This window comes from Elephantulus edwardii, unplaced genomic scaffold (assembly GCF_000299155.1).
Source record: "Elephantulus edwardii isolate Elephantulus edwardi_28Jun2011 unplaced genomic scaffold, EleEdw1.0 scaffold00089, whole genome shotgun sequence".
In the NCBI taxonomy this organism is placed as follows: Eukaryota; Metazoa; Chordata; class Mammalia; order Macroscelidea; family Macroscelididae; genus Elephantulus; species Elephantulus edwardii.
This window is the reverse complement of record NW_006399839.1, coordinates 2,681,969-2,705,398: the sequence shown is the minus strand read 5'-3', so window position 1 is coordinate 2,705,398 and position 23,430 is coordinate 2,681,969. Positions and strand designations below refer to the sequence as shown.

At 41.7% G+C, this 23,430-nt stretch overlaps 1 protein-coding gene across 1 annotated transcript in view; it reads right to left on the bottom strand.

Moving 5' to 3' along the window:
• Positions 1 to 23,430, bottom strand: part of FBXW8 (F-box and WD repeat domain containing 8) — a 144,371-nt gene that overhangs the window by 66,457 nt on the left and 54,484 nt on the right. Inside the window, exon 5 of the mRNA XM_006890494.1 lies at positions 11,857 to 12,014. Coding sequence (XP_006890556.1) covers positions 11,857 to 12,014 — 158 coding nt within the window. The remainder of the gene's footprint in view (positions 1 to 11,856; positions 12,015 to 23,430) is intronic.

Here is a 23,430-nt window from a genome sequence, read left to right as displayed (position 1 = left end):
GGTGCTTTTTGACAGGCCACCATTAATTCTCAAGTATTTCCTTTCTTTTCTGGCATACTAAAATGGTCTAATCTTACTTTGTTCTTTCCCTATTCACTTGGCCTAGTGGTAAGGAATTGTACTGTCAAACCAAAGGTAAGTGGTTCAAATAGGCTAGCTGCTCTGCAGGAGAAAGATGGGTAATCGACTCCCATGTGATTTACTGCCTCTGAAAACCCTCTGGACGGTCATCTATGATTTGGTCTCAATTTGACAATACATAACAGGCACATTTAAATTATATTTAAACTTTTTAAAAATTCTTTAAATATTGAAAATTCCATTTCTCTTTCTTCCCCCCGAAACAAAGCCAAACTAGTTCATGCTCAGCTCCAATAGTATATTTCACTGCACAATTCACTTTACTCATCTATCTCCCAAAAGCTACCTTCTGCTATTTATCATTTGTTGGAATCTGGTGTCAGGTTGTAATGAAACTGTACTGGTTCAAACCCACCTGGGGCCCTTGGCAGAAGGATGGACAAGTCTCCTCTCACAACATGTTACAACCTTAGAAACACAATGTAGGATGGCTAGGAGTCACTGCCATTGTCCAACGGCATAGTCCTCAGAATTGGGTGTGTAATAAGACAGGGCCACTACACTGAATTCATGCACTAAATTGTGTTGTCATTCTTAAAAACTAGTTCTCAACAAAGCCACTCAGTAAACCATACTATTAACGCCAAAGCTTACATCATGAATTCACGGTTTCATTTTTTTCCTGAATGACAGAAACTGAGTCAAATTCTATTTACTAGTAAGTTCCTAAGTTTAAATGTACTCTACTGTACATAGGGTTTTCCAAGGCCTATTATTTGGTAAGTGGATGACCAATCCTTCTTCCTAGTCTGTCTTAATTCAAATGTTCAGATTTAGAACAGTATCTAACAGACAAGTATTTTTTTTTACTTTTTTTTAAAGTTAATTTCAATGAACATCTACAGAAATTTTGAATTTCCATTCATTCATTGTTGCACTTTTCTCCCCGCCCACTTCACCCCCACCCCCACTTCACTATTCTCCTTGAAAAGCAAAAGAAAAAACTCCTTCATTGGTATACAATCCCCCTGCACACTCCCACCCTCATCCCCACCCCGAGTATACTCCACTCTGCAACCCTCATTCCAGACTCTTATGAAAATCATAATGCCCTAAAATATATTACTTTTAAACTACTCTCCCCCTCATCAGCTTCAATGCACTAAACATAATTTATCCAGTTTTTCTCAGTCTTACCCCCACCCTGATGTCAGCCTCATTCTACAACAGTGGCATCATACAGTATTTGTCCTTTTGTGACTGAGATACTTCACTCAGCATAATGTACTCCATTCTGAATAATACTGTATTATTTCCTTGTTTTTCAATGCAGTGTAAGATTCCATTGTGTGAATATACCACAGCTTCTCTATCCATTCATTTGTGTATAGGCACTTAGGTTGTTTCCAACTCCTTGCTATTGTGAACAAAGCTACGATAAACATGGGTGTGCATATATCTGCTTGGATGTCGTTTAGGGTATATTTCCAGTAGTGGAATTGCTGGGTCAAATGGTATCTCTAATAGCAACGTTTTGAGAAAGAGCCATACCGCTTTCCACAGTGGTTGCACCATTTTACACTCCCACCAACAGTGAACAAGGGTTTCAGTCTCTCCACAACCTCGCCAGAATTTGTTGCTTGCTGTTCTGTTAAATTTTGCTAGTCTTACTGGGGTGAGATGCTATCTCATAGTTGTCTTGATTTGCATCTCTCTCAGAGCTAGGGATTTTGAACATTTCTTCATGTGCTTGTTGGCTTCTTTGGTGAAGTGTCTGTTCATATCCTGTACCCATTTTTCTACTGGATTATTTACCTTTATCTTGTTGTGGTGCTCAAGTATTTTATAAATTCTACATATAAGTCCCTTACCTGACATGCCATTACCAAACACTTTTTCCCAGGACAGACAAGTATTTTATAGAAAGGAGCAGATGAAAGATTATTTTCCCAATTATAGAAGCAATTGATAGATTCAGGGTTGCTCCCCACCCATGACAATGAGTAGAGATGATAGGAGGAGAACTAATGCCTTGAGCTGCCATGTTAAAGAAAAGTGTTGAATATACCACGGACTGCGAGGAGAACAAACAGGTTTGTCCTGGAGAGGGTGAAACCAGGCTAGTCCTTGGAGGTAAAGATTCTGAGGCTTCATGTGACATTGGGCATGTTGCAAAGAGGGACCAGTCCTTGAAGAGGGACATCAAGCTTGGGAGGGTGGAGGGACAGTGCAAGAGAGGAAAACCCTTGATGAGATGGATTGATTCGGTGACTGACGAAATGAGGGTAGGTGTGTCAGAGACAATAAGGTTGCCACAGGACAGAGCAAGGTTCAGAGCTGTTCTACACAAGGTTGCTATGAGTTGCAAGCAACTTGACAGCATATAACAACAACAACAACTCCCTAAATTCCTGGTTCTATTAGAAACTGATCATCTGCTCCAGAAGACTCTGCCTGTGTCTATTAGCATGAGAACGTCCCCTTCTGCTGATTCCTAACTCGGAGGACTTGGCAGTCCCTATGAATTCATCAGTGAATCTCTCAGCATGAAAAACAACGCATTAAAACTTAACTACAGACACGCAGGTATCAATAAACCACAAACACAAAATGCAAATTCAGGCACTGAAATCCTGCTGCATGGTTCAATTACAAGGTCAAGAGATCTAAATTCAATCTTTTTTCGGATTGTCATAAAAATTAAATACCCTTCAGGAACTATGGTAGCTCAGTGGTAAGGAGCTGCAAGGCTAAGCAAAAAATATTTTTATTTCTTTCCTTACCTATTTGTTATCTGATATTTTGCATTTCCAACAACAGTACAAACATCAAACATCCAAATAACAAAGAAGCAGGCATGACAGTGACAGCTACAGAGGAGGGTCTCTAGGTGGCACCTGGGAAGCTGGGGCATTGCCCTACATCCTTTTTTCCCCCCCATAAGTGAGGGCGCCACTTCTGGCCACTGTGCTGGGCCAGACTCCTCTGGCATCTGCCTCCAGAAGCATGTACAGACAGCACCAAGCCAGAAGGTGCTTCTTCTGGGTTCCCAGCGCTTATACCAGCTGAGACCCTGCAGCTCAAAACTGTTATGGGTTAAGAAGGGAGTTAGAAAAAGGTATTGGAAGGTATCTGAAAGCTACCCAGTCGAGTTTAGTAACATTTCAGTATGAGTGAGAAAACTGAGCCTGACACTTCACTTGGTGGGTCATGGCGTGTGGTCAGGCTCCCAGTGCCCCTAACAGAAGCCCCAGCACTGACGACTCAACAGGCGTGGAGCCCAGAGCAGGCCCTGGGATCAGACTACAGGGTTTGCAATCGTGAGATGGAACCCTGGAGGTGACTCACGAGGCCGCTCTGGCCCAGCATGGGAGGAAGCGGGTGCTCTCTCTCACACAGCCAGCTCTGCCCAAATTTGTCTCCTCCAAGCATCCTTCATCACAGGGGAAGAGTCCAGAACTGGGCTCATCATAGTGATGAATACAATTCAAAAAGAACAATCCAAGCAAACAAAAAATGCTAGCAAGTTGTGGAGAAACTGGAACTCTTTTTTTCACTGCTGATGGGAATGTAAAATGGTACAACCACTATGGAAGGCAATCTGGCACTTTCTCAAAAATTTGTTAACAGAAATGATCTTTAACCTAGCAATTTCACTCCTGGGAATATAACCTAAAGAAACCAGGGCCACAACTCAAACATATGTATGCACACTCGTGTTTATTAACATATGTCACATTATTCACAATAGCAGAGAGATAGAAGCAACTCAAGTGCCCGTCAACAAACAAATGAACAGAAAATCTATGGACATTCACACAATGGAATATTACATAGCACTGACAAACAATGAACTCGTAAACTATTACACAACATGGGTGAGCTATGTTGATTGAAATATCTCAGTCACAAAAGGACAAATACTGCATAACACAGCTATTAGAAAATAGGACTAACGGGGGGGGTGGGGGGAGGCTGGGGTAGAATAGGAAAAGAGTGGCTAGATAATGAACACTGCACAGGAGCAGATGAGGGCAAGAATGGTCCGAAAGGAATATATGATTAGGCACTGTATGTATGACAACAATCTGGAACAACAGGTGTACTACAAAGTAGACTAGGGGAGGAAGAGAGAAGCAAATGTGTAACAATGAATAAATTTTTTAAAGTCTAAAAAAAAAAAAAACCCCAGGGAAAATGCCTCCATTTTGACGTGTTTTTATCCGGCGAGCTGGTCGCTGGAATCTAACCATGCTGGAGAGAAGTGGGTGTACGTGGATTTCTCGGAATGTTCCTAGAAGTCTCACAATTCTCACCAAGGGGCACGCTGGTGGATTCCCATTTGAGAAGCTTTGTCCTTTTATTCCGTTCTACTCATCCTAACTCACATACAAAAACTTCAAACTCCCTGCTACAGAGTTGATTCCAACCCACAGAGACCCTTTACTGGGTTTCCAAGGCTGTAAATCCTAATGGAAGGAGACTGCCCATCTATCTCATCATCATCTGTCGATGAATTCAAACTGCTGGCGGTGCTTGGCCTTGGGGTTAACAGCCCAATTTACTACAGACTACACCACCAGAGCTCCCAAAATTACTATATAAGTGAGTAAAATCTCATTCCCAACATTCTTCATAGTTTAAAGAGGATTTTCATTCAGCATTTTCCTCTATCACGTAACTATAGACTTCCTGACTTGGTCATGAAGCAAACACCCCAGATGATGCCAAGTCAACTTGAGGGCCAACAAATGCTAACTTCCTAAACACAAAAAATAACTACCTTCTATATTTCAAAGAACATCTACATTTCAACTTTTTCATTTTTCTCTGAATATCTTGAAAACATTAATATTCTTACCGTTAAAAAATAAATTGTTTCAATTTATAAATGTGCCCTAACTTTTAAAGGCGGTATACCTGAAATTTCCCCCTGCTTTAGTCAGGAAGCGTTCATTTTGTTGTTACTAAGAGTTTGAAAAGAGAAGATTATTAGAGCGAGAAAGGACTGGCCAAGGTACAGACAAGAAGTAGTAGCTGGAATGTTTGTGAGAAAAATGACCAGAAAAGAAATAACTTCTAAAGAAACAAATCCTTCACAAAGTACACTCAGTTGTCCTACTCATTTTCCAGACAGCATTTTTAGCATCCTAATAATCGATTTCTACAACTTCAATCAGCTGTTGATGGGCTCCCTAAGAGTCAGAGTCAACTTGATGGCACCCAACAACGACAAAGCTTCAATGCTGATCGAAAGGAGGAGGTTGGAGGTGTGTATAGTGTATTCAAACGGGGCTGCTTATTAAATATCAGATGACACAGGAAGCTTTAGAAGCACCAAGTTTCCGCCACCAACTAGAGCATGGCCCTTCTGTTCACTGCTAAAATGAAGCTTGGAGCAGCCCACTCCCACCCATTGTTAATACGTCAGTAGATGAGAAATCACAGTCAATTCAGCCTTGGACAAGCCCAGTCCCTGACAATGGAGCATGTGTGTGCTCAGACAATTGCATTGAGAATGCTGCAAAACGGGATAAGCCACTTTGCCTTGCTTGATGGCACCATATGAAGAGGCACACTGGCTGTCCCATCTAGGTTTCCAAATGCCACTATGCACTGGGCCAGGTATCGCCTCTCCCCGTGTCGGGGAACAAATCAGAACTTCTTTGCACCGAAGAAGTGTGTAATCTCATTTCTCACCAATGACCGAGTTTTCAAGACAAAGTCTCGAGGCCAGCGAGCGGTTTCATGGCCGTTGCCACTCTTAATGCCGTGGCTCGAGGCCAAAGGCAGGCAAGCATGGAGCAGATGGAGTCCTGGCAAGGTCTCCACTGTCCCTGCATTAGCAGCATCTGCTCATTACTCAGAACCTTCGCCTGCTTTATCTAATGCTCCAGGAAAAGCATTTTGATTTGATTCATTTTGGTATGGTAACGTGCAACACAATTAGTGGTAAAATCAAACTGGAGGATGGCCAGTGCTGACAATCAGAAACAAGGCAGAAGAAATATGAGGCCAGTGGGTTGGAATTCAAAAAATCACAACTGTGGCTCACCTTGCCAAATCTCAACACCCCAGGTGCATGTACAGTGTTCCTCCAGGGCAAGGGGACTAAGAGGGTGTCCGGATGGCTCTCTTCCCCCAGAAACTGTCCATCTTCCCTTGCTGTGTGATTCCCTCGACAAAGAGTATGTGTGCAGACCAGACCATCACACACATGGGGTCTAAGTGCCTGTGGAGCTCTCCTCCGGATTCACCAAAGAGCTCAAGTTATTCATTCATTCTCTTCTTCTTTTCTGTGGACCATGGTCACACAACCAGACCCCACAAAGTAATTTCCATTTCACCAGGCTCTGCCCAAGAAGTGTCTGTTAGCTCCAAGAAAGGAGCAATAAGAAAATGTGCATTTGATTATTTGAAACTGTCTCACTTTGCCTTTGCCCAGAGTAGCTATTCATGAATATGGTGGTATAAACACAAGTGCGTCAATCTGTTAAAGTGAAGTGAGATCAAAGGCAAAGCCACCTGAGTCTGGGGAGAGAAGTTGTTACAGATCTCAGATATGGTGACAGTCCTGATGAGACTGAGAACACAAATTCAGAGCGAGAGAAGGCCGTAAAAGGCAGGACCCTGCGAGAAGTAATCCTCAATACTAAAAGCAACTGGAGCCACTGAAACATGTGAACATGCACAATAGTACAATAAACACGGTACTTGGACTATACTATATGGAACAGAATGTGTACACGAGAGTAGTATAAACACAGTACCTGAAATATGATATGTAGACTAGAATGGGAAGTACCATAGATTTAGTACTTGGAATATGGTCTATAGAATGTCCTGTCAACACAGAAGTTTTACATACAGTATGAACTGCACTGTAGAGTATTTGACAGAGACAGTACCGTTATCACCTAGAATGCAATGCAAACATAAAAGTACTACAGACTGTATAGTATACCAGGGAAAGTCCTCCTGAGCATAACAACAAATCCAAAAGGAGGCAACTGACAAACAAAATGGTATCATTTTAACTATAAAACAGACCAGTTGGGACAGAGCAAAAAGAATCCTGAAATAGATTAAAAAAAAAATCTTAAAAAATTGTAAAGGCAGTACCTCAAACCAGTGAGGCAGAAATGCTGGAAAAAAATGTTTACATAGATCCATACATCATCTCATTGAAGGATGAATCACCAAGATATAAAAGTATAAAAGATCCATCATAACACTATCAGAAAAAAGTCAAAGAACTACAAGTAGCAAACTCTTGTGACACACTAGCGGGTCAATTCTGACTTAAAGTGACCACACAGAACAGAGCAGAATTGCCCCAAAGGGTGTGCTAGGTGTAATTTTTTTTTATTTTAAATAATATTTTCCTTTCACTGAAGGTTTACACAACAGTTCAGGTCAACAGTTCAACAGTTCTGAAGAAGCTGTTCAATGACATTAATGACATTCTTCACAATGCATGAACTGTCAGAATTTTCCTTCCGGTTCTTATATTTTCTAGGCTGTAATCTTTAGGAGAGAAGTTTGGCAGGTCCGTTCTCTAACTGGCCCACTCAAAGATTCGAACTGCTGAACTTCCAGTTAGCAGTCAATGACTTACCCAGTGGGCTTGCTTGGGCTGCTTAACAAGTAGCAGGTATACAGAGGCAAACAAATCAATCTCACACAGAGAAATCAAATTAAACAACACTCTAGTAAAACTGCCTACCTGTCAAATTGAGAACCCAAAATCTGTAAAATACTCTAGTGGCTTTCTCACAGCTCTTCCATGAGAAAACAGGCATACATATTTTGCTGATAAGAGTACAAAATGGCACAACAAGATAAAGGTAAATAGTCCAATAGAAAAATGGGCACAGGATATGAACAGACACGTCACCAAAGATGACATTCAGATGGCTAACAAGCACATGAAGAAATGTTCAAAATCCCTAGCTCTAACAGAGATGCAAATCAAAACAACTATGAGATATCATCTCACCCCAGTCAGAATAGCAAAATTTAACAAGAAAGCAAACAACCAATGCTGGCGAGGTTGTGGAGAAAACAGAACCCTTATTCACTGTTGGTGGGAGTGTAAAATGGTGCAACCACTGTGGAAGACAGTATGGTGCTTTCTCAAAAAGTTGCAAATAGAGATACCATTTGACTCAGCAATTCCATTATGGGGAATATACCCCAACGAGACCATTAATGACATCTAAGCAGATATATGCACACCCGTGTTTATCATGGCTTTGTTCACAATAGCAAGGAGTTGGAAACAACCTAAGTGCCCATCAACAAACAAATGGAGAGAGAAGCTGTGGTATATTCACACACTGGAATACTATGCTGCATTGAAAAACAAAGAACTCATGCAATATTATTCAAAATGGGTGATCCTGGAGGACATTATGCTGAGTGAGGTATCTCAGTCACAAAAGGACAAATATTGCATGGTGCAACTGTTGTAAAACAAGACTGACATTGGGGTTGGGGGGAGACTGAGAAAGATGGGTTCAATAATGTATACTGCATTGAAATAGATAAGGGAGAAAACTGTTTAAAAGGGATCTGTGATTAGGTATTTTTGTCATGACAGGAGTCCAGAGCAAAGGCTGCATGGTGGAGCGGACCTGGGGAGAGGGCTTGTGAAACAATAAAAGAATTTTTCTTTTACTTTTCCAAGAGGGTAGTATACTAGGGGGGACGGTTGGGAGGGGAGAAAAGTGCAACAATGAATGGAAATCCAAAGTCTCTGTAAATTTTCACTGAAATTAATAATAAATTTTAAAAAAGGGGGATGAAGTACAAAATGGAATCATCTTCTATTTATCTAACTCCAAAATACCTTTAATAGGAACATTTCCTTCTTACACACTCGTGAAATGTCATGTGTCAAGGTTTTCCATTAGAAGACTGTGACAGCAGGAGAGCAGAAGCAATACAACTCTCCTTCAACAAGGAACTATGTAAATAAGTGACAATATTCGCATTCAGTGGGACCCTTACTGTGTGGGAGTGAAAAAGAGGGAGTTCCTCCCACATGGGCAACCTTTGAAGATAGGTTAAACGATAAAAGCAAAGTACACAATAGTATAAAACAATATGGTCTTCTCTGTGGAATAGAGGGGGATGATGAGATTCATATTTGTTTGTATTTGCAACTGGAAAATACTGACATGATACACAGAATCTAAAATGTATGGTTATACTTTCATATGAATACAAAACTGAGTAAAGTAAGTCCTTCTCATTGTATAGTTGTTTTTTGGTTTTTTATTTTGATCTTTGAACCCTGGAATGTACTATGTAGGCAAACATCTCAGATTAGAAAAAAAAAACCCACCTCACTAACTAGCAGTTTAAATAAAATCATACACACACATATTTATCCATACACAACAACTAACCATAAACAAGAAATGATAAGCAAAATCTGTGGAAGAAAAAATGACAAAGACTATTTATAACACATGTGACAAAGGTTACTACCTTAGTTCTTTCTTTTCAACCAGGAAAGATTAACAACTTGCCCCCCCCCCGCCACAGTCCCCAAAATGAAGCAAACCAGAAATAAGCAAGTTACAGAGAAAGAAATTTAAGCACCTAATAAGAAAAGGGCTCAAGTTCACAGTACTTAAAAAATAAAGGGAGGGGGAAGCTTCAAATACCACTTATACCTATCAAGTAAGTATGAAGAAATGTCTCTCATATACTACATAAGTGAATATAAGCCAGTAAAATCTTTTTGGAAGGCAGTTTGGCAAGAGTTGTTAATTTCAAGCATCCTAGTTTTTGATCATGAATTTACTCCACAGTACTTTCACAAAAACCTATTATGATATTTGTTCTAGGATATTATGGCATTGTTTTTAATAAGAAAAATTAAACAACTCAAATGTGTATCAACAAGGGCCTAATAAATAAATTATAGGACAGCCACATAATACAATAATACACAGCCACTGAAAAAAAGAGGGCTTACCTGTAAGGTTGCCAAGAGATGTCATTAGGTGAAATAAACAAGGTACAGAGAGATACACAGAGCAGGACATCTGTGTAAAATGTGAGAGACTTGAGGTCGGGGAAGGGAGAGGAAGGAACACTTAACCTTATGTCATATATGTCTGCTGTATGAATTTTAACTATGAATGTTTTCAAGTATTATTTAAAAATCTATTTTGGCAAGTATTTGTTAAGTAAAGTATCTTCTCGATCCACAGGATCTCTCAATACTGTTTAACAACAGGGATGAGGGTGACAAGGACAATTCCAATCAACAATGTGAAACCAAAGCAGCAATACGCATGCATATCAGAGGCAGATCTGAATCCACAGGATCTGTGATGTGGTGTGAATGAACCAGGTACTATTTCTACAAGAGTGTCTAAGTGTAGCAGGACTTAACCGGCACTATGTCCACTGGCCCAGAACCCTGTACCATAGGTTTTGATTCACTTATCAACTAGTAGCATGACCTCAGGAAAATCCTTAGGGCAGCCTCTCTGGACATCATTCTCCTGGTCTGCAGGAGGAACACAGTGTTGCATAACACAGGATGGCTACTAGAGGACTCTAAAATGCTATGACCCTAACCTTAAAGGCACTTCAACCTTCGCCTGTTTGAAACAAAAAAATGCAGAAGTTCATTGATCATTTGTAAAGCAACAAACAAGCTCAAGCTGCCCCCCACTTTTTTTTTAATCTATCCAGGATCACAGAGAAAATACTAGGAGTCAGTCCACATAAGAAACCTCTTTGCTACACTTCTACGGACTTAAAACAATCCATCAGCAGTGTTTCCCAATATCAACCCAGAAGAATAGAGTTCATGTTATTAAAGTAATAAAATGAAAATATATGATTTCAGCCCTCATTTTTAGTTTTAAATTACGTATTGATATAAAATTCCCCGTTAACGACTTTAACTATAGTTTTGTCCCACTGAGCCAACCAATACCGTTACATGGCCTCTGAAGATTTGCAATGGTGCCATGACGTCAACAGGAACATTCAGAAATAGACTACAGTCCAATTTTCAGGCCAGTGGGGAGCTCAAGCTTTTGGGGATTCAAATTTACAACACAGTGGAGGGCAGGAGCAGAAGAGGTATGCGTAGAGGGTAACATGGCCACTGAAATCATTACATCTATTAGCTATAAAATGTCAAGCTCTGAGCCACTTAAGTAAAACTAATTTTAAATTAGCCTTACCCTAGTTCTATAAATCCACTGTTGCTCACACACAGAACTGTACATGTTCCTGAGAGACAACGTATTACAGCACCGCCATAAATTACCTTGCAGGGTATGTATGTGCCATGGAGAGCTTAAGCGCTGACTTTCATTTTTCTATTTCCCTATTTGTCAGTAGATTCTCTGTCTATCCCCCTTTTCACTTTGGACTAAGTAGAGGCGAAAGGAAAAGTAGGCAGAGTATATTTAATATTTTACACCAAACAAGTGATTTGCTTAAGATGACTTGGCCAGCCTCGTGTCTGGCACTAAAACCCAGCCTGACAGTTCCAGTCAGAATTAAACACCAGTTTTAATGGGTGCTGTGTTCCAATGCCTACTAACGCACTGAGTGAGGGTTATTGGCCAACTTCTTCACATAAAGGCAGGAGTGAGTGAGTGTGTGCGAACATGTGTGTGTGCCCACGTGTATATATACATGGAAGGATTAAGGGGTGGGAGGGAGCCGGCCACAGCTGCTTAATTTTTGTAAAGCTTTTCTCCCCCCTTAATAGGGAGGAGGGTTGCGGTTACTTACCATCCTCATAAGCTGCTACCGCCAGCGAGCTGTTTATCCTCACAAAGGAGACATATGGCTGCATTCCAGGCTCGTCCTCCTCATACTCTGATTCCAGGAAGGGGGCTATGTAGTCCCAGGTGCGGGTGTCCCACACCCTCACATCCCCTGATGTATATCTGGAAAAGAAGAACACACTTGGTTCCAAAAAGGGGCTTGGAAAGGAGGGTCGTGGTGGGCAGAGTGGAGAGAGCCTGCAACAACAGAGGGTGAGTGAGCAGTGGTCAGTGTGGGCTCAGCCCTGCCCCATGGCTCAGCTGAAGGACGCAACAGGAGACGATGTCAGCTAGCTAACAGAAGGTCGGGCACATGCTTCCCCTTCTCACTGCGCCACGCGGCAACTTCACATGAGACAGCTAGAATAATAAATGGGGTATCAAGATCAGCTTGTTTTTTCCCTTTTACACTATTACAACCAATCTGCTACCTTTAGTTCTCCCATGAAAAGAATCCTTGACAGAAATTTGTGAGAGTGGAATATTAACACACAGAGAGATCCACAGGCGAAAAGACGAGAGAGGGGAGAGAAAAATGCTGCAGAGACGCTAAGAACTAATGGTCTTACAGGCACTAGTTTTCTAATACCTCATCTATGCCTCAGATTTGACTGATTAAAGTCCCTAAAGACTAATTGATTTGCTGAAACAATTAAATCTTGCCTTTAGCAGCCAGATAATGCAGCCTTCTCATGAAAAGCTCCTGCCGAAATGCATGACATTCCCTGGTTTTGCCCACTTAGAAAAATAGGCACACTCACTCTCCCCTATTACTACTCCACTCCAGTAAATGACTCTCCATTAAAGCCCAGGCAAGGCCAGTCTCAGCTCAGACACCAGGTCCCTAAGATAAATGGAACAGACAGATGATGAGGTGGCATGCTGCCTACCACAGAGGTATTTAAGCTGAGGTCCTTGATTGCTACCGAGGGTTAATTCAGCACTAAAGCAACTTTGGGGAAGAGTATCAGAGATACCCTAAGAGCTCAGATATGCCCACACAAAGACGGGCAGACAATTTCAAGGGGCTGTAGAGTCCTCCTTAGCCCTGACCACAGAGCCCTCAGCATTCCTCTGAACACAAAGTAAGAGTACCGAGTCAAACAAGAGAAAACCTTTGAGGTTCATCACTGAAGCTCAACTACTCAACTCACTGCCATCAAGTCAGAACCAACTGGGTTAACCTGCCACTGCTGGACAGCAAATGAGTGGAGACTGTGCATATATCACCCACAGAATGACTGGTGGACTTGAAACACCAGAGGGGTGTAGCATTTGGCTTAGCAACAAAATACCCACAGAACAAGGCCACAGGTCAATTTCTCACGCAAATTGTCTTATAGTAAAGAAACTAATAACACTCTCATTCAGGAGGGCTAAATTTACGCAGCGTGGGAGTCCTTCCCTCCAGTTGCTCATCTACAGTAAATACGCACGCTGCGTCACTCTAACGCCTTGGTTAGAAACGTCCCTGCAGGACAGCACTGGGGAGGGGATGTGCGGTAGAAAGTGGCACACAGGAGAGGAGTGCCTTCTGAAACTGGACTCATGTGCATCTGTTGGAACACTGACCCTCCAGTACATAAAAACACGACCCAAATGTCCTAAGAGAATGGTGATGCTGTCCAAGCAATAGTGGATATTGATATCAACGCAGCCAAGGCACGTGCTGGCTCTGGGCTCTTCAGGCAACAGTCCAGACCCGCTTTCTTCTCTGGGGACCCTGAGCAAGAGCATAGATGCTGCTGCTGCTCCTCACATACAAGAGTCACCACGAGCTGCTGGAAATGGTCCTCAGAGAAATGCTAATTGGTTAGCTCCAAAGACACGAAGAAAGAACATGTGTGGATTTGAGAACTGTGCGTGATTTAAACTGTCTGGGTTAAAATCTATGTGAAAGAACACTGAGGGTGGAGGATGGAGTAAAGTTATGAAAGGGAACAGTCCAGAAGCTAAAGATGAGAGTGGCAATGCCTTTGAGAAACACAGTGAAGGTAAATGAAAGGAAGACGATGGGATGGAGGCTACTGGAGATCGAAGGAACCCTGAGAACCAGAGATGCACAAAGCAGACAAACATATCTGCTGTCACTCTTGGTCACTGTGCTTTATATTAACTGTATACTGGACCACATGGAGCCCTAGTGATACAGTGATTAAGAACTTGCGAGTTCGAGCCATTAAGACATGGCAATTTGCTCCCGTAAAGACTTGGAGGGTGTGAAACATGGAGGACGATGTGGTAGCAATAAACTACCAAAACAGCATAGGAGCCTCTGGATCTCATCAGGCTTAGCCTGGATGAGCAAATTTACGTGAAGATGTGAAATGACCGAGGGCTCCTAGGAAGATTACACACCTATGATCAATGTTTAAGTAAGATAATAGGAGATGTGGAAGAAACTGTGACTACTACAGAAACTGATGAAGAAACACATATGAAGAGAGATATAAATCAATGAAACCAAATATTCCAGTGCACTCTGTTCGAGGAAATGGTGTTGTACTAGTTGCCCCTCCACTGAGAGTAGCCTGAAGCAAAGCATTTGTCCTGTGTGGAAGAGACTTTATAAAGTACTCTCTTTAATGTACGATATACTCAAAAGAGACACCTGCATAAATTTTGATACTCAGAAGAGACCAATGAGTCTTCTAGTCCTGAAGTGAGCTAATATGCAGATAGCTTACAAGTTCTTAGGCTAAATGGCATTTTCATTTTTCTCCAACCCTTTGAATAAATATAATCACAAAAATAACAGACTTTTAAAAACAAAACAAAAATAACAGACTTCTTGCAAATAATTTCAGATTTTTGTCTTTAAAATACTTGGCTGCACGAATCGACCTTCTGGAAACACTCTTTCTCTCTTACTCTCCAAATGAGATCATGCTCCCTCTGATCTACCTTGCTAGCAGTCTAAACTTTTCTTTTATGGCAATTATACATGCTTGATCATCTGTCTTCCTTCTTAAGTTTCTGAAGTGAGCTGTGCATTCAATGACAACAATTCAATGTCAATGCTTGACAACAAGGAAGCAGCCTCTCTAAGTTCTTGCCCCTTCACACCTTGCTGAAGGAAGCTTTAGTGGCTCAAGCACTGCAAACTACTAGTTTCTACTCTCTCCTCAACCTCATTTTCTACTCTTCCTTAGCATGAGTCTGCCTGCAGACTAGTCCACTCTCTAGTTCCTGGCTTCCAATCCGCCTGCTCTTACTATCTGCTTTTCTGGAATGACTTCCCTCCTCACTGCCCAGCCAAACAAGACTCAGCCTCGGACGGGCATTACAATCTCATTAAAGTCCTGATGCCCAACCACCTGGAGACCAATAAGACCTGACTCTCAAGGAAACTGTGGTGGCTTGATGGTAAGGAGTTGAGCTCCCAACTCAAAAGCAAGTGGTTCAAATCCACCAGCTGTTACACAGGAGAAAGATGGGCCCTCTCCTCCTATGCAATTTATTGCCTCTGAAAATCTGCTGGAAAGTCAGTTATGAGTCAGTTCCAACTCAACTGTCTCTCATTCTTTCTCTCTCTCTGAGACATACAATCAAAAACGATTGGCAAAACACTCAAAAGGCAACACATTAATACCTGATTTCTCTCTAAATGGTTTAAAGTTTGTCTGTTTAAAACAAGGAATAAATTAAAAATTGTATTGGGAAGCATAAATTTTTACATAGATGTCGATTTCAGTTACCCTATTCTTCAGTGCCAAAGTGCTTTGCTCCAAAATGACTCAGGAGGTAAAATATCAAAGACTCCAAGTCTCCCTTACTGATGGCAACAGAGCATAAACAATAGCCCATTTCAGCAAGTCCCAGTGATGTGATGACTCAGGGGCAGGCTCTCAGGTCTAACTCAAGTGGCTGTGACCATGGCGCAGGGAGGTAGGCTGAGCACTAATGAACTGGTTGGTGCTAAGGAGCCAGTATTTTCACCAGGATCAAACACTGTTGGGGCACAGGGACCTGGACCAAACCCTAAATGTGATCTGACAATGCTAGCCTACACTAGGCAGAAGAGGCAAGAACAAACATCGGGAGGAGTTAAGAAAGACACACTCATTTTTCTCCAGAGCTCCAGATGTCTTTATCGCCGCCTAATGACAATTACACTCAACCAATTAAGAAGCCACTATGACAGTTGCATTGTCAGTAAGCCTTTGGCCTCCAATGTTGATGGCTCTCTAATTGGTATCTGTGCAAAGTACAACTGCAACTAATATACTAGAGCATGTAAGAACACCAAAGAAAAATGGAAGCAGAGGAAGGGCTTTTCAGGCTAGTGGAGAGGTCCGGCCCAGGGCACGGACCAGTGAAACTGCATGCATCTGCAATCTTTTTTTATGCTTGGCAAGGCTAAGTTTACCTCTAAATAAATAGGTCAGAGACCACAGCTGATTTTTTTTTTGTTACAGAAAGGGAACAGAGCCTCTCTCAAGCACAACACCCCAGAGTGATTGCCAATTTAAAATGATTTACCGCTGAAGAACATTCATTAGTAAGTTTCCAATAGGCAGCCCACTTACATGGACTGAGAGCTGAGGGGGAAAAACACATGGAGAAATGTTGCGCAGTTTTAAACAACCTTTACCCTTTCGTCTTGTATGACTATCCAGCAGGGCCCTTATTCTATTTCCAGGTGCCAGAATTTAATTTACTCAAAATGATTTTATTTCCCCTCCTAGAGTCTTGCTAACAACCTAGCAAGGGGTTGTTTTGATTTAGAAATGCTGTTTAGCAAGGGTAAATGACTCACTCAAGAGTCACAAGAAATATTTCAAAGGCAAAGCTGGCATCAAAATTGGTCCTTAAGTTTTTTTAATCTGCTCCTTAACCAACAAAGCCACCCTGCCTCCTCCAATGACGATGCCTTTCAAAAAAACCTACTCTTAAGAACCCTTGCCAATGAGGTACATTATACAGAATTCACTGTCTCCAATACTCTGACTCAGTTTTGCAGGGCACAGTCCGTGAACCTAGTCCATAGATTCCACCATCCCAACTGGACAGACGGACGACAGCAAAAAAGCACACGACACTGGCAATGGTCGTTGCCAACACTCTGCAAACACAATTCTTACCTTCCAAACTTGCTTCGCAGGTAAGCTGGGGGCGCATGGAGAGTGGCTGGTAAAAAATTTCTCTATAGGAGTGTGACCCCACTCCCAGAGGCAGGCACACTGCAATGCCTTCCTGCTCATATACCCACGGCAAGCCACAGAAGCCGTATCATGAGGCTTCAGGTCAGAACAAGTGGTTTCATTTCTGAGTCAAGTCCAATACTGACAGAGGTTGCCCAGAACATGGTGTTGAGGAGGCTGTGTACCATCCTCACAACAGAAAATTTTTTTTGTAATTTTTTTAAATTTTAATAATTTTAATGAGCATTTACAGAAATTTTGGATTTCCATTTATTAACTGCTGCACTTCTCTCCCCACCCAGCCCTGCCCCTCCACCCCAGTTCGCTCCTCTCTTTGAAAAATAAAAGAAAAACTCCCTCCCTGGTACACAATCCCCCCTGCACCCCTCCCACTGCCCCAAGTACATTCCACTATGCAACCTTAATTGTGGACCCTTGGGATAACCATAATACCCTATCATACATCGCTTTAAAATTATTCTCTCCCTCATCTGTTTCAATACAGTATACATAATTTATCCAGTTTTTCTCAGTCGTATCCCAACCCTGATATCAGTCCCATTTTACAGCAGTGGCACCATGTAGTATTTGTCCTTTTGCGACTGAGATATTTCACTCAGCATAATGTCCTCCATGCTCGCTCATTTTGAATACCATTGCATTATTTCCTTGTTTTTCAATGCAGCGTAGTATTCCATTGTGTGAATATACCACAGCTTCTCTATCCATTGGTTTATTGATGGGCACCTGGGTTGTTTCCAACTCCTTGCTAAAGCCACGATGAACATGGGTGTGCATATATCTGCTTCGATGTCAGTTATGGTCTCTTCGGGATATATTCCCAGTAGTGGAATTGCTGGGTCAAATGGTATCTCTATTTGCAACTTTTTGAGAAAGCACCATACTGCCTTCCACCGTGGTTGCACCATTTTACACTCCCACCAACAGTGAATAAGGATTCCAGTTTCTCCACAACCTCGCCAGCATTTGTTGCTTGCTGTTCTGTTAAATTTTGCTATTCTGACTGGGGTGAGATGATAACTCATGTTGCACCTTTTCTCCCCACTACCAGCCCACCCAGCAATGAACCGCTTGTTCCAGACTCCTTTTGTACATATAATGCATAATCATACATTCTTTTCAGACAGTTCATCCTTCATCTGTCCTAATGCATTGTTTATTATCTATCCACTCTTTCCCCTTCCCTTCCCAACACCACTCAAGTCTGTCCTATTTTATAACAGTGGTGTAATGCAGTATTCAACCTTTTGTGACTGAGATATTTCACTTAGCTCAATGTCCTCAAGGCTCCTCAATGTTGTATATAATATTTTACTATTTCATTGTTTTTCAATGCTGTGTAGTATTCAATTGTGTGAGTGTACCATACTCTTTATCCATTCATTTGTTGGTGGGCAATGGGGTTGTTTCTATCTCTTTGCTATTGTGAATAAAGCAGCAATAAGCATGGGTGTACATACCTCTGTTTGAATTATGGCTCTGGTTTCTTTAGGGTATATTCTCGGTGGAATTACTGGGTCAAATGGTATTTCTACTTCCAGCTCTTCGAAAAATCTCCAGACCGCCTTCCATAGTGGTTGTACCATTTAACATTCCCACCAGAAGTGAATGAGAGTTCCAACCTCGCCAGCATTTGTTGTTTGCTGCTCTGCTGAACTTTGCTATTGTTGCTGCAGTAAAATGTTCTCTCATAGTTGTTTGACTTGCATCTCTCTGACAACTAGGGATTTTGACCATTTCCTCATGTCTGTTGGCCACCTGAATTTCTTCTTTGGTGAAGTGACTTCATATCCTGTGCCCGTTTTGTGACTGTCCTGTTTACCTTTCTCTAGTTGAAGCGCTGAAGTAGTCTATAAATTTTAGATATGAGTCCCTTATCAGGTATACCATGACCAAATTTTTTCCAGTTTGTGGGATTCCTTCTAAGCCTGTTGGAGAAGTTTTTTGATGTGCATAGGGATGTGATTCTCATGAGGTCCCATTCGTCTATTTTATTCTCTCCTGGTAGTAGATTTTTCATGATGCTTGGAAGACTGTTCATACTCTGGATTAGGGCTTCCGGAGTTCTTCCCTTGCTTTTCTCGGATGAATTTTATAGTCTTTGGTTTCACTTCTAGGTCTCTGATCCACCTTGAGTTGGTTTGTGCGTAAGGTGTGAGGTGTGGGTCTTGCTTAAATTTTCTGCAGATGGTTTTCTAATTTTGCTAGCACCATCTGGTAGAGACCTTTTTCCCACTTAAGTGATTCTATCTCCTTGTCAGCAATTAGGTGACCACAGTTGGATGAGCTGATTTCTACGTTCTCAATTCTATTCTGCTGATCTATGTATCTGTCACTGTACCAGTACCATGCTATGCTGTCTTGACCACCACGGCTGTGTGGTAGAATTTGAGCTCAGGAAGTGAGATGCCTCCTACCTTGTTTCTCTTTTTCAGTAATGCTTTACTTATTCAGGGTCTCTTTTCATTAAAAAAGTGGAAATTGCCCTTTCCATCTCATTGAAGAATGGAACTGGTATCTTTATTGGGATTGCACTGAACTTGCAGATTGCCTTTTGTAGAACTGTCATTTTCACGATATTCGATCTTCCTATCAATGAGCATCACAGAGAAAAATTAATGCTGTAATGGGTTACTGGGTAGAGGAAGCATATTTGTTCATCAGTTTGCATCTCTACCCCATTCTAGGTTCTACACGGCCATTCTTCAAGTCTCAGTCAAGGAGCCACTTCTCTAAAACCTGGCCTGACTCTTGGTATGTCTGGGATTCCTATCCTCAGTGCGCTGTGGGGTCCTACCCTCTCCTACCCCAACCCTCCCTATCCTGAACTGTAACCAGCTGTAACTGTGCCCCACGGCCTGACAATTCCCTGTGATCAAAGGTCTGCCGGCTGTATGTGCAGTGCAGCTTCAGTGACTGACTGAGTCTACAGACGTGAACCTGGAAGATTGGACGTGGCCCTAAACATTCCTAAGCAATCAGGAAAGGCCCCCGCAAAGTGCTACCCACACATTTTAATAAATATCTAAACCCTCCTGTGCAGAGGCTGTAAGAACTTGTCACTTGCTCCCTATTTTGTTTATTCCAAATATTACCAGTCAGTGGCAGTAAGAGTATTTACTGTTTTCTATGAAACGTGCCTGCATTGTATTATGCAATTAACAAAATGAACTCAGTCCCAAAGCACAGCATCTTTCCACGGGATGGCACGACGACAAACATCAAGTGGGGCTGAAGACGCATCAACTGAAAAATAATGAACGTCTTAATGGACTTTACGAGATGCATGCACTGAACACTTAAGACTGTTTTCCATACATCTTGGTTAATCACAATCAATAGGGCCAGAGTCGATGGTGATTGTGCAGAGCTATCGGAGCTGTGGCCCTTCCCATTATTCCTGGGAGAACTGGAGATGGATAATCGCAGTCATGAGTTCACCAGTATTTATTAAGGACGCTCTGGTGCTCCTTCATTAAGGAGATAATAAATGCATTGCTCCCTTCTATTCCCTTATCAATATCTTACCTCAGACTTATTTACCAGAAGAGCAAGTATACCTCACAGCAGAAAAAAAATAAATATATTTAAAAGTATTTCTAAAAAGAGGTCCCTAATGGGTAATGATCGAACACCGTATGGGAACCAGTCCAATGTCATAACAAGCCACAGCACAAATCTATACCGAATGAGGCTGAAAGGAAAACTGTCAAGAGGAAAAGTTGGTTTGGGTTTGGTGTGGGGATTTTTTTTCTTCTTAAAGAGAAAGCTATAAAGCACATCCTTGGTAAGAAAACATGGGTGACATTTATCTCACACAACTTTATCACCCATCTTTCTTTATAAAGCATGCATTATCTCGAGAGTCTCAAGGTAATCCAGGTATTACCCAACTATTCAAGCACTCAAATGACCTACCAGAGTATTTAAAACAATGCCTGTGGATATCTCAGTGCCTAAACAGAATTTTTTTTTCCAATTCAAAACAAACATACTACCACGCACTGAAGCTCTATCAATAGTCTGACACAATACATGGTCAATATAAAGGTACAATTTAAATTACTGAGAAAAGTCAAGGAAAAAACTGGTTCAAAGAGAAGCTATTTCCTTCCCCACAGTTGTTAATTATATGAAGATAAAATTTTACTGGCAATACTAACAAGCAAACCAAACCAATCAGAGATGCAGATTTCAAATTTTAAATATATAAACTAGAAGCTCAAAAGGTGTGTTCCATGTTCACAGAAGACTGGAGCCCTTCTCTACTCAGAAGACTAGGCTGTGGATGGACAAAGAATAAAAAGGCAATCTGAATCAGAGGTCATCTGGATACTAATGAGAGGTGTAAGCATTCTTGTTAGGTAAGGCGCAGGCCTCCCTACCTCGAAAGGAGTGGGGACAGATGAAAATGCATGAGACACAAAGGGACAAATGGATCATTTTAAGAAGAGAAGAGCTAATATTTCCCAGCATAAAACGAGACCATTCTCCCTCTGACTACATTTTGGCAGAGGGGAAACACGGAGAAGCATTCATTTCTCCATTCAGTAAAAGCAACAACTGTACACTAAAAAGTCAGATCATGCTGGTGGAGAACAGGGGGAAAACATTTAGTAGTTCTTGGAGGGAGGGCACACCCTAACACAAACAGATTGCTCAGTAATGTTTTTTAGCCAAACAGGAGGGAAATGGTCCCCAAATGTGAATAGAAAAGTATGCTTTCTTATGCAAACTGAAATGCTTATGAAACACACCACACACTCCTGGGCATGGGATAAAAGCTTTTGGTAAGCTAATAGCTTAATGGCTAGTTGAGCTGGCACGAGGGCCTCAGAGGAGCCAGGGCTAGCCATTGTCCCGCTGGTTTTACCTGAGACTCTGCTAGGTGGCAGTATAGCTGATGAGCTTATGGGGAATGATACCTATACCTACAGCTCTCGGGTTTTGTAATGTGGCCTCCTGAACTCATATGATGTCATCTGTTTTCAACAGGCTCAACTTCCAGAATACAGCTGGGCTTGGGGCACTGGGACACAAACAGTGAGAGAATCATAGCCCCTTCTTCTAGTCTTTTTAAACGTGTCATTTTCAAAACAAATCTAGGCACTGCCATCATTAACAAAATAAACAAGAAAATATCTTTTCTACTCCTTTACCAGCAAAACTTCTGGATAGCATCTCTTCTTCTAAAAGAAAAGGTAGACAAGCTCCACTAGCCAGGCAGAGACTCAAGAGTCTTAAGACACGGAGTTTATTCTGTACAGACAAGTGACATGGACACAGGTCTTTCTCAAGGCAAGAAATATTTTAGCTGTAAGATCAACGTACAAGTTGTGTTTGGACTGCTGCCACTGTTGATGGAATTTCTGCTTCACTAACCAGCAAAGAAAAGTGCACAGATATTTTCTAGGATGCTGTGTAATAACATGAAAAAAAACTCAGTTTAAAAAAATAAAAACTGATAGATATCTCTCTCGCGCGCGCGCTCTCGCGCGCTCTCTCTCTCTCTCTCTATATATATATCTCCCACAACTATATAAACAATGTTGTTGTTGTTAAGTGCTGTCAAGTCACCTGTGACTCTTAGCACCCTATGTACAACAGCCCTAAACCCTGCTCTATCCTGTGCCAATCTCACAGTCTTCGACACGCCTACCCCCATTACCCAGTCACTGAATCAATTCATTTCATCCAGAGGCTTCCTCTCCTGAGCTGTCCCTCCACTTTCCCAAGCATGAACCTGGAGATGTAGTTACAGACCACCATAATAAAGTAAATATCACAAAAAAGGGTGTTACATGAACTTTTTAATTTCCAGTACATATTAAAATTATGTTTACACTTTACTGGAATCTATTAAGTATGTACATGTAATATATATAAAAAAGTTTAAACTATTTTAAGAATTACCAAAATGTCAAACAAGACACATGCTGTTAGAAAAAAATGACACTGGTATACTTACTCAGCACAAAAAAATTCACAGTTACCTGTGAAGCCAACAAAACGAGGTGCAATGAAACCAAAGCCCACTAATAGGGGCTAAGCCCGCTAATAGGGGCTATGTCAGCATGCTTTGATTGGGGCAATCGTCACCTCTGTTTTCTAAAATTGTGCAAAACCAATGGTACAGCTGTTACTTTCCAAAGAAAGGAGTCATGCCACAGAGGAAAATTCAAAATGGCGTTCTAATAGCCAAGTCTGCAAAGCAGCAAATGATAGCATGAAGATGGCTCTGTCATAGACCTCCATGCGGGAGGACGTTCACATAGAAACAGAGGCAAGGCAGGTGGTACGGATGCCTGGGAGGCACAGACTCTCCTCCAATTCCAACCTGCGCAAACCTCAGCTTCTCTAACCTCTCTGAGCCC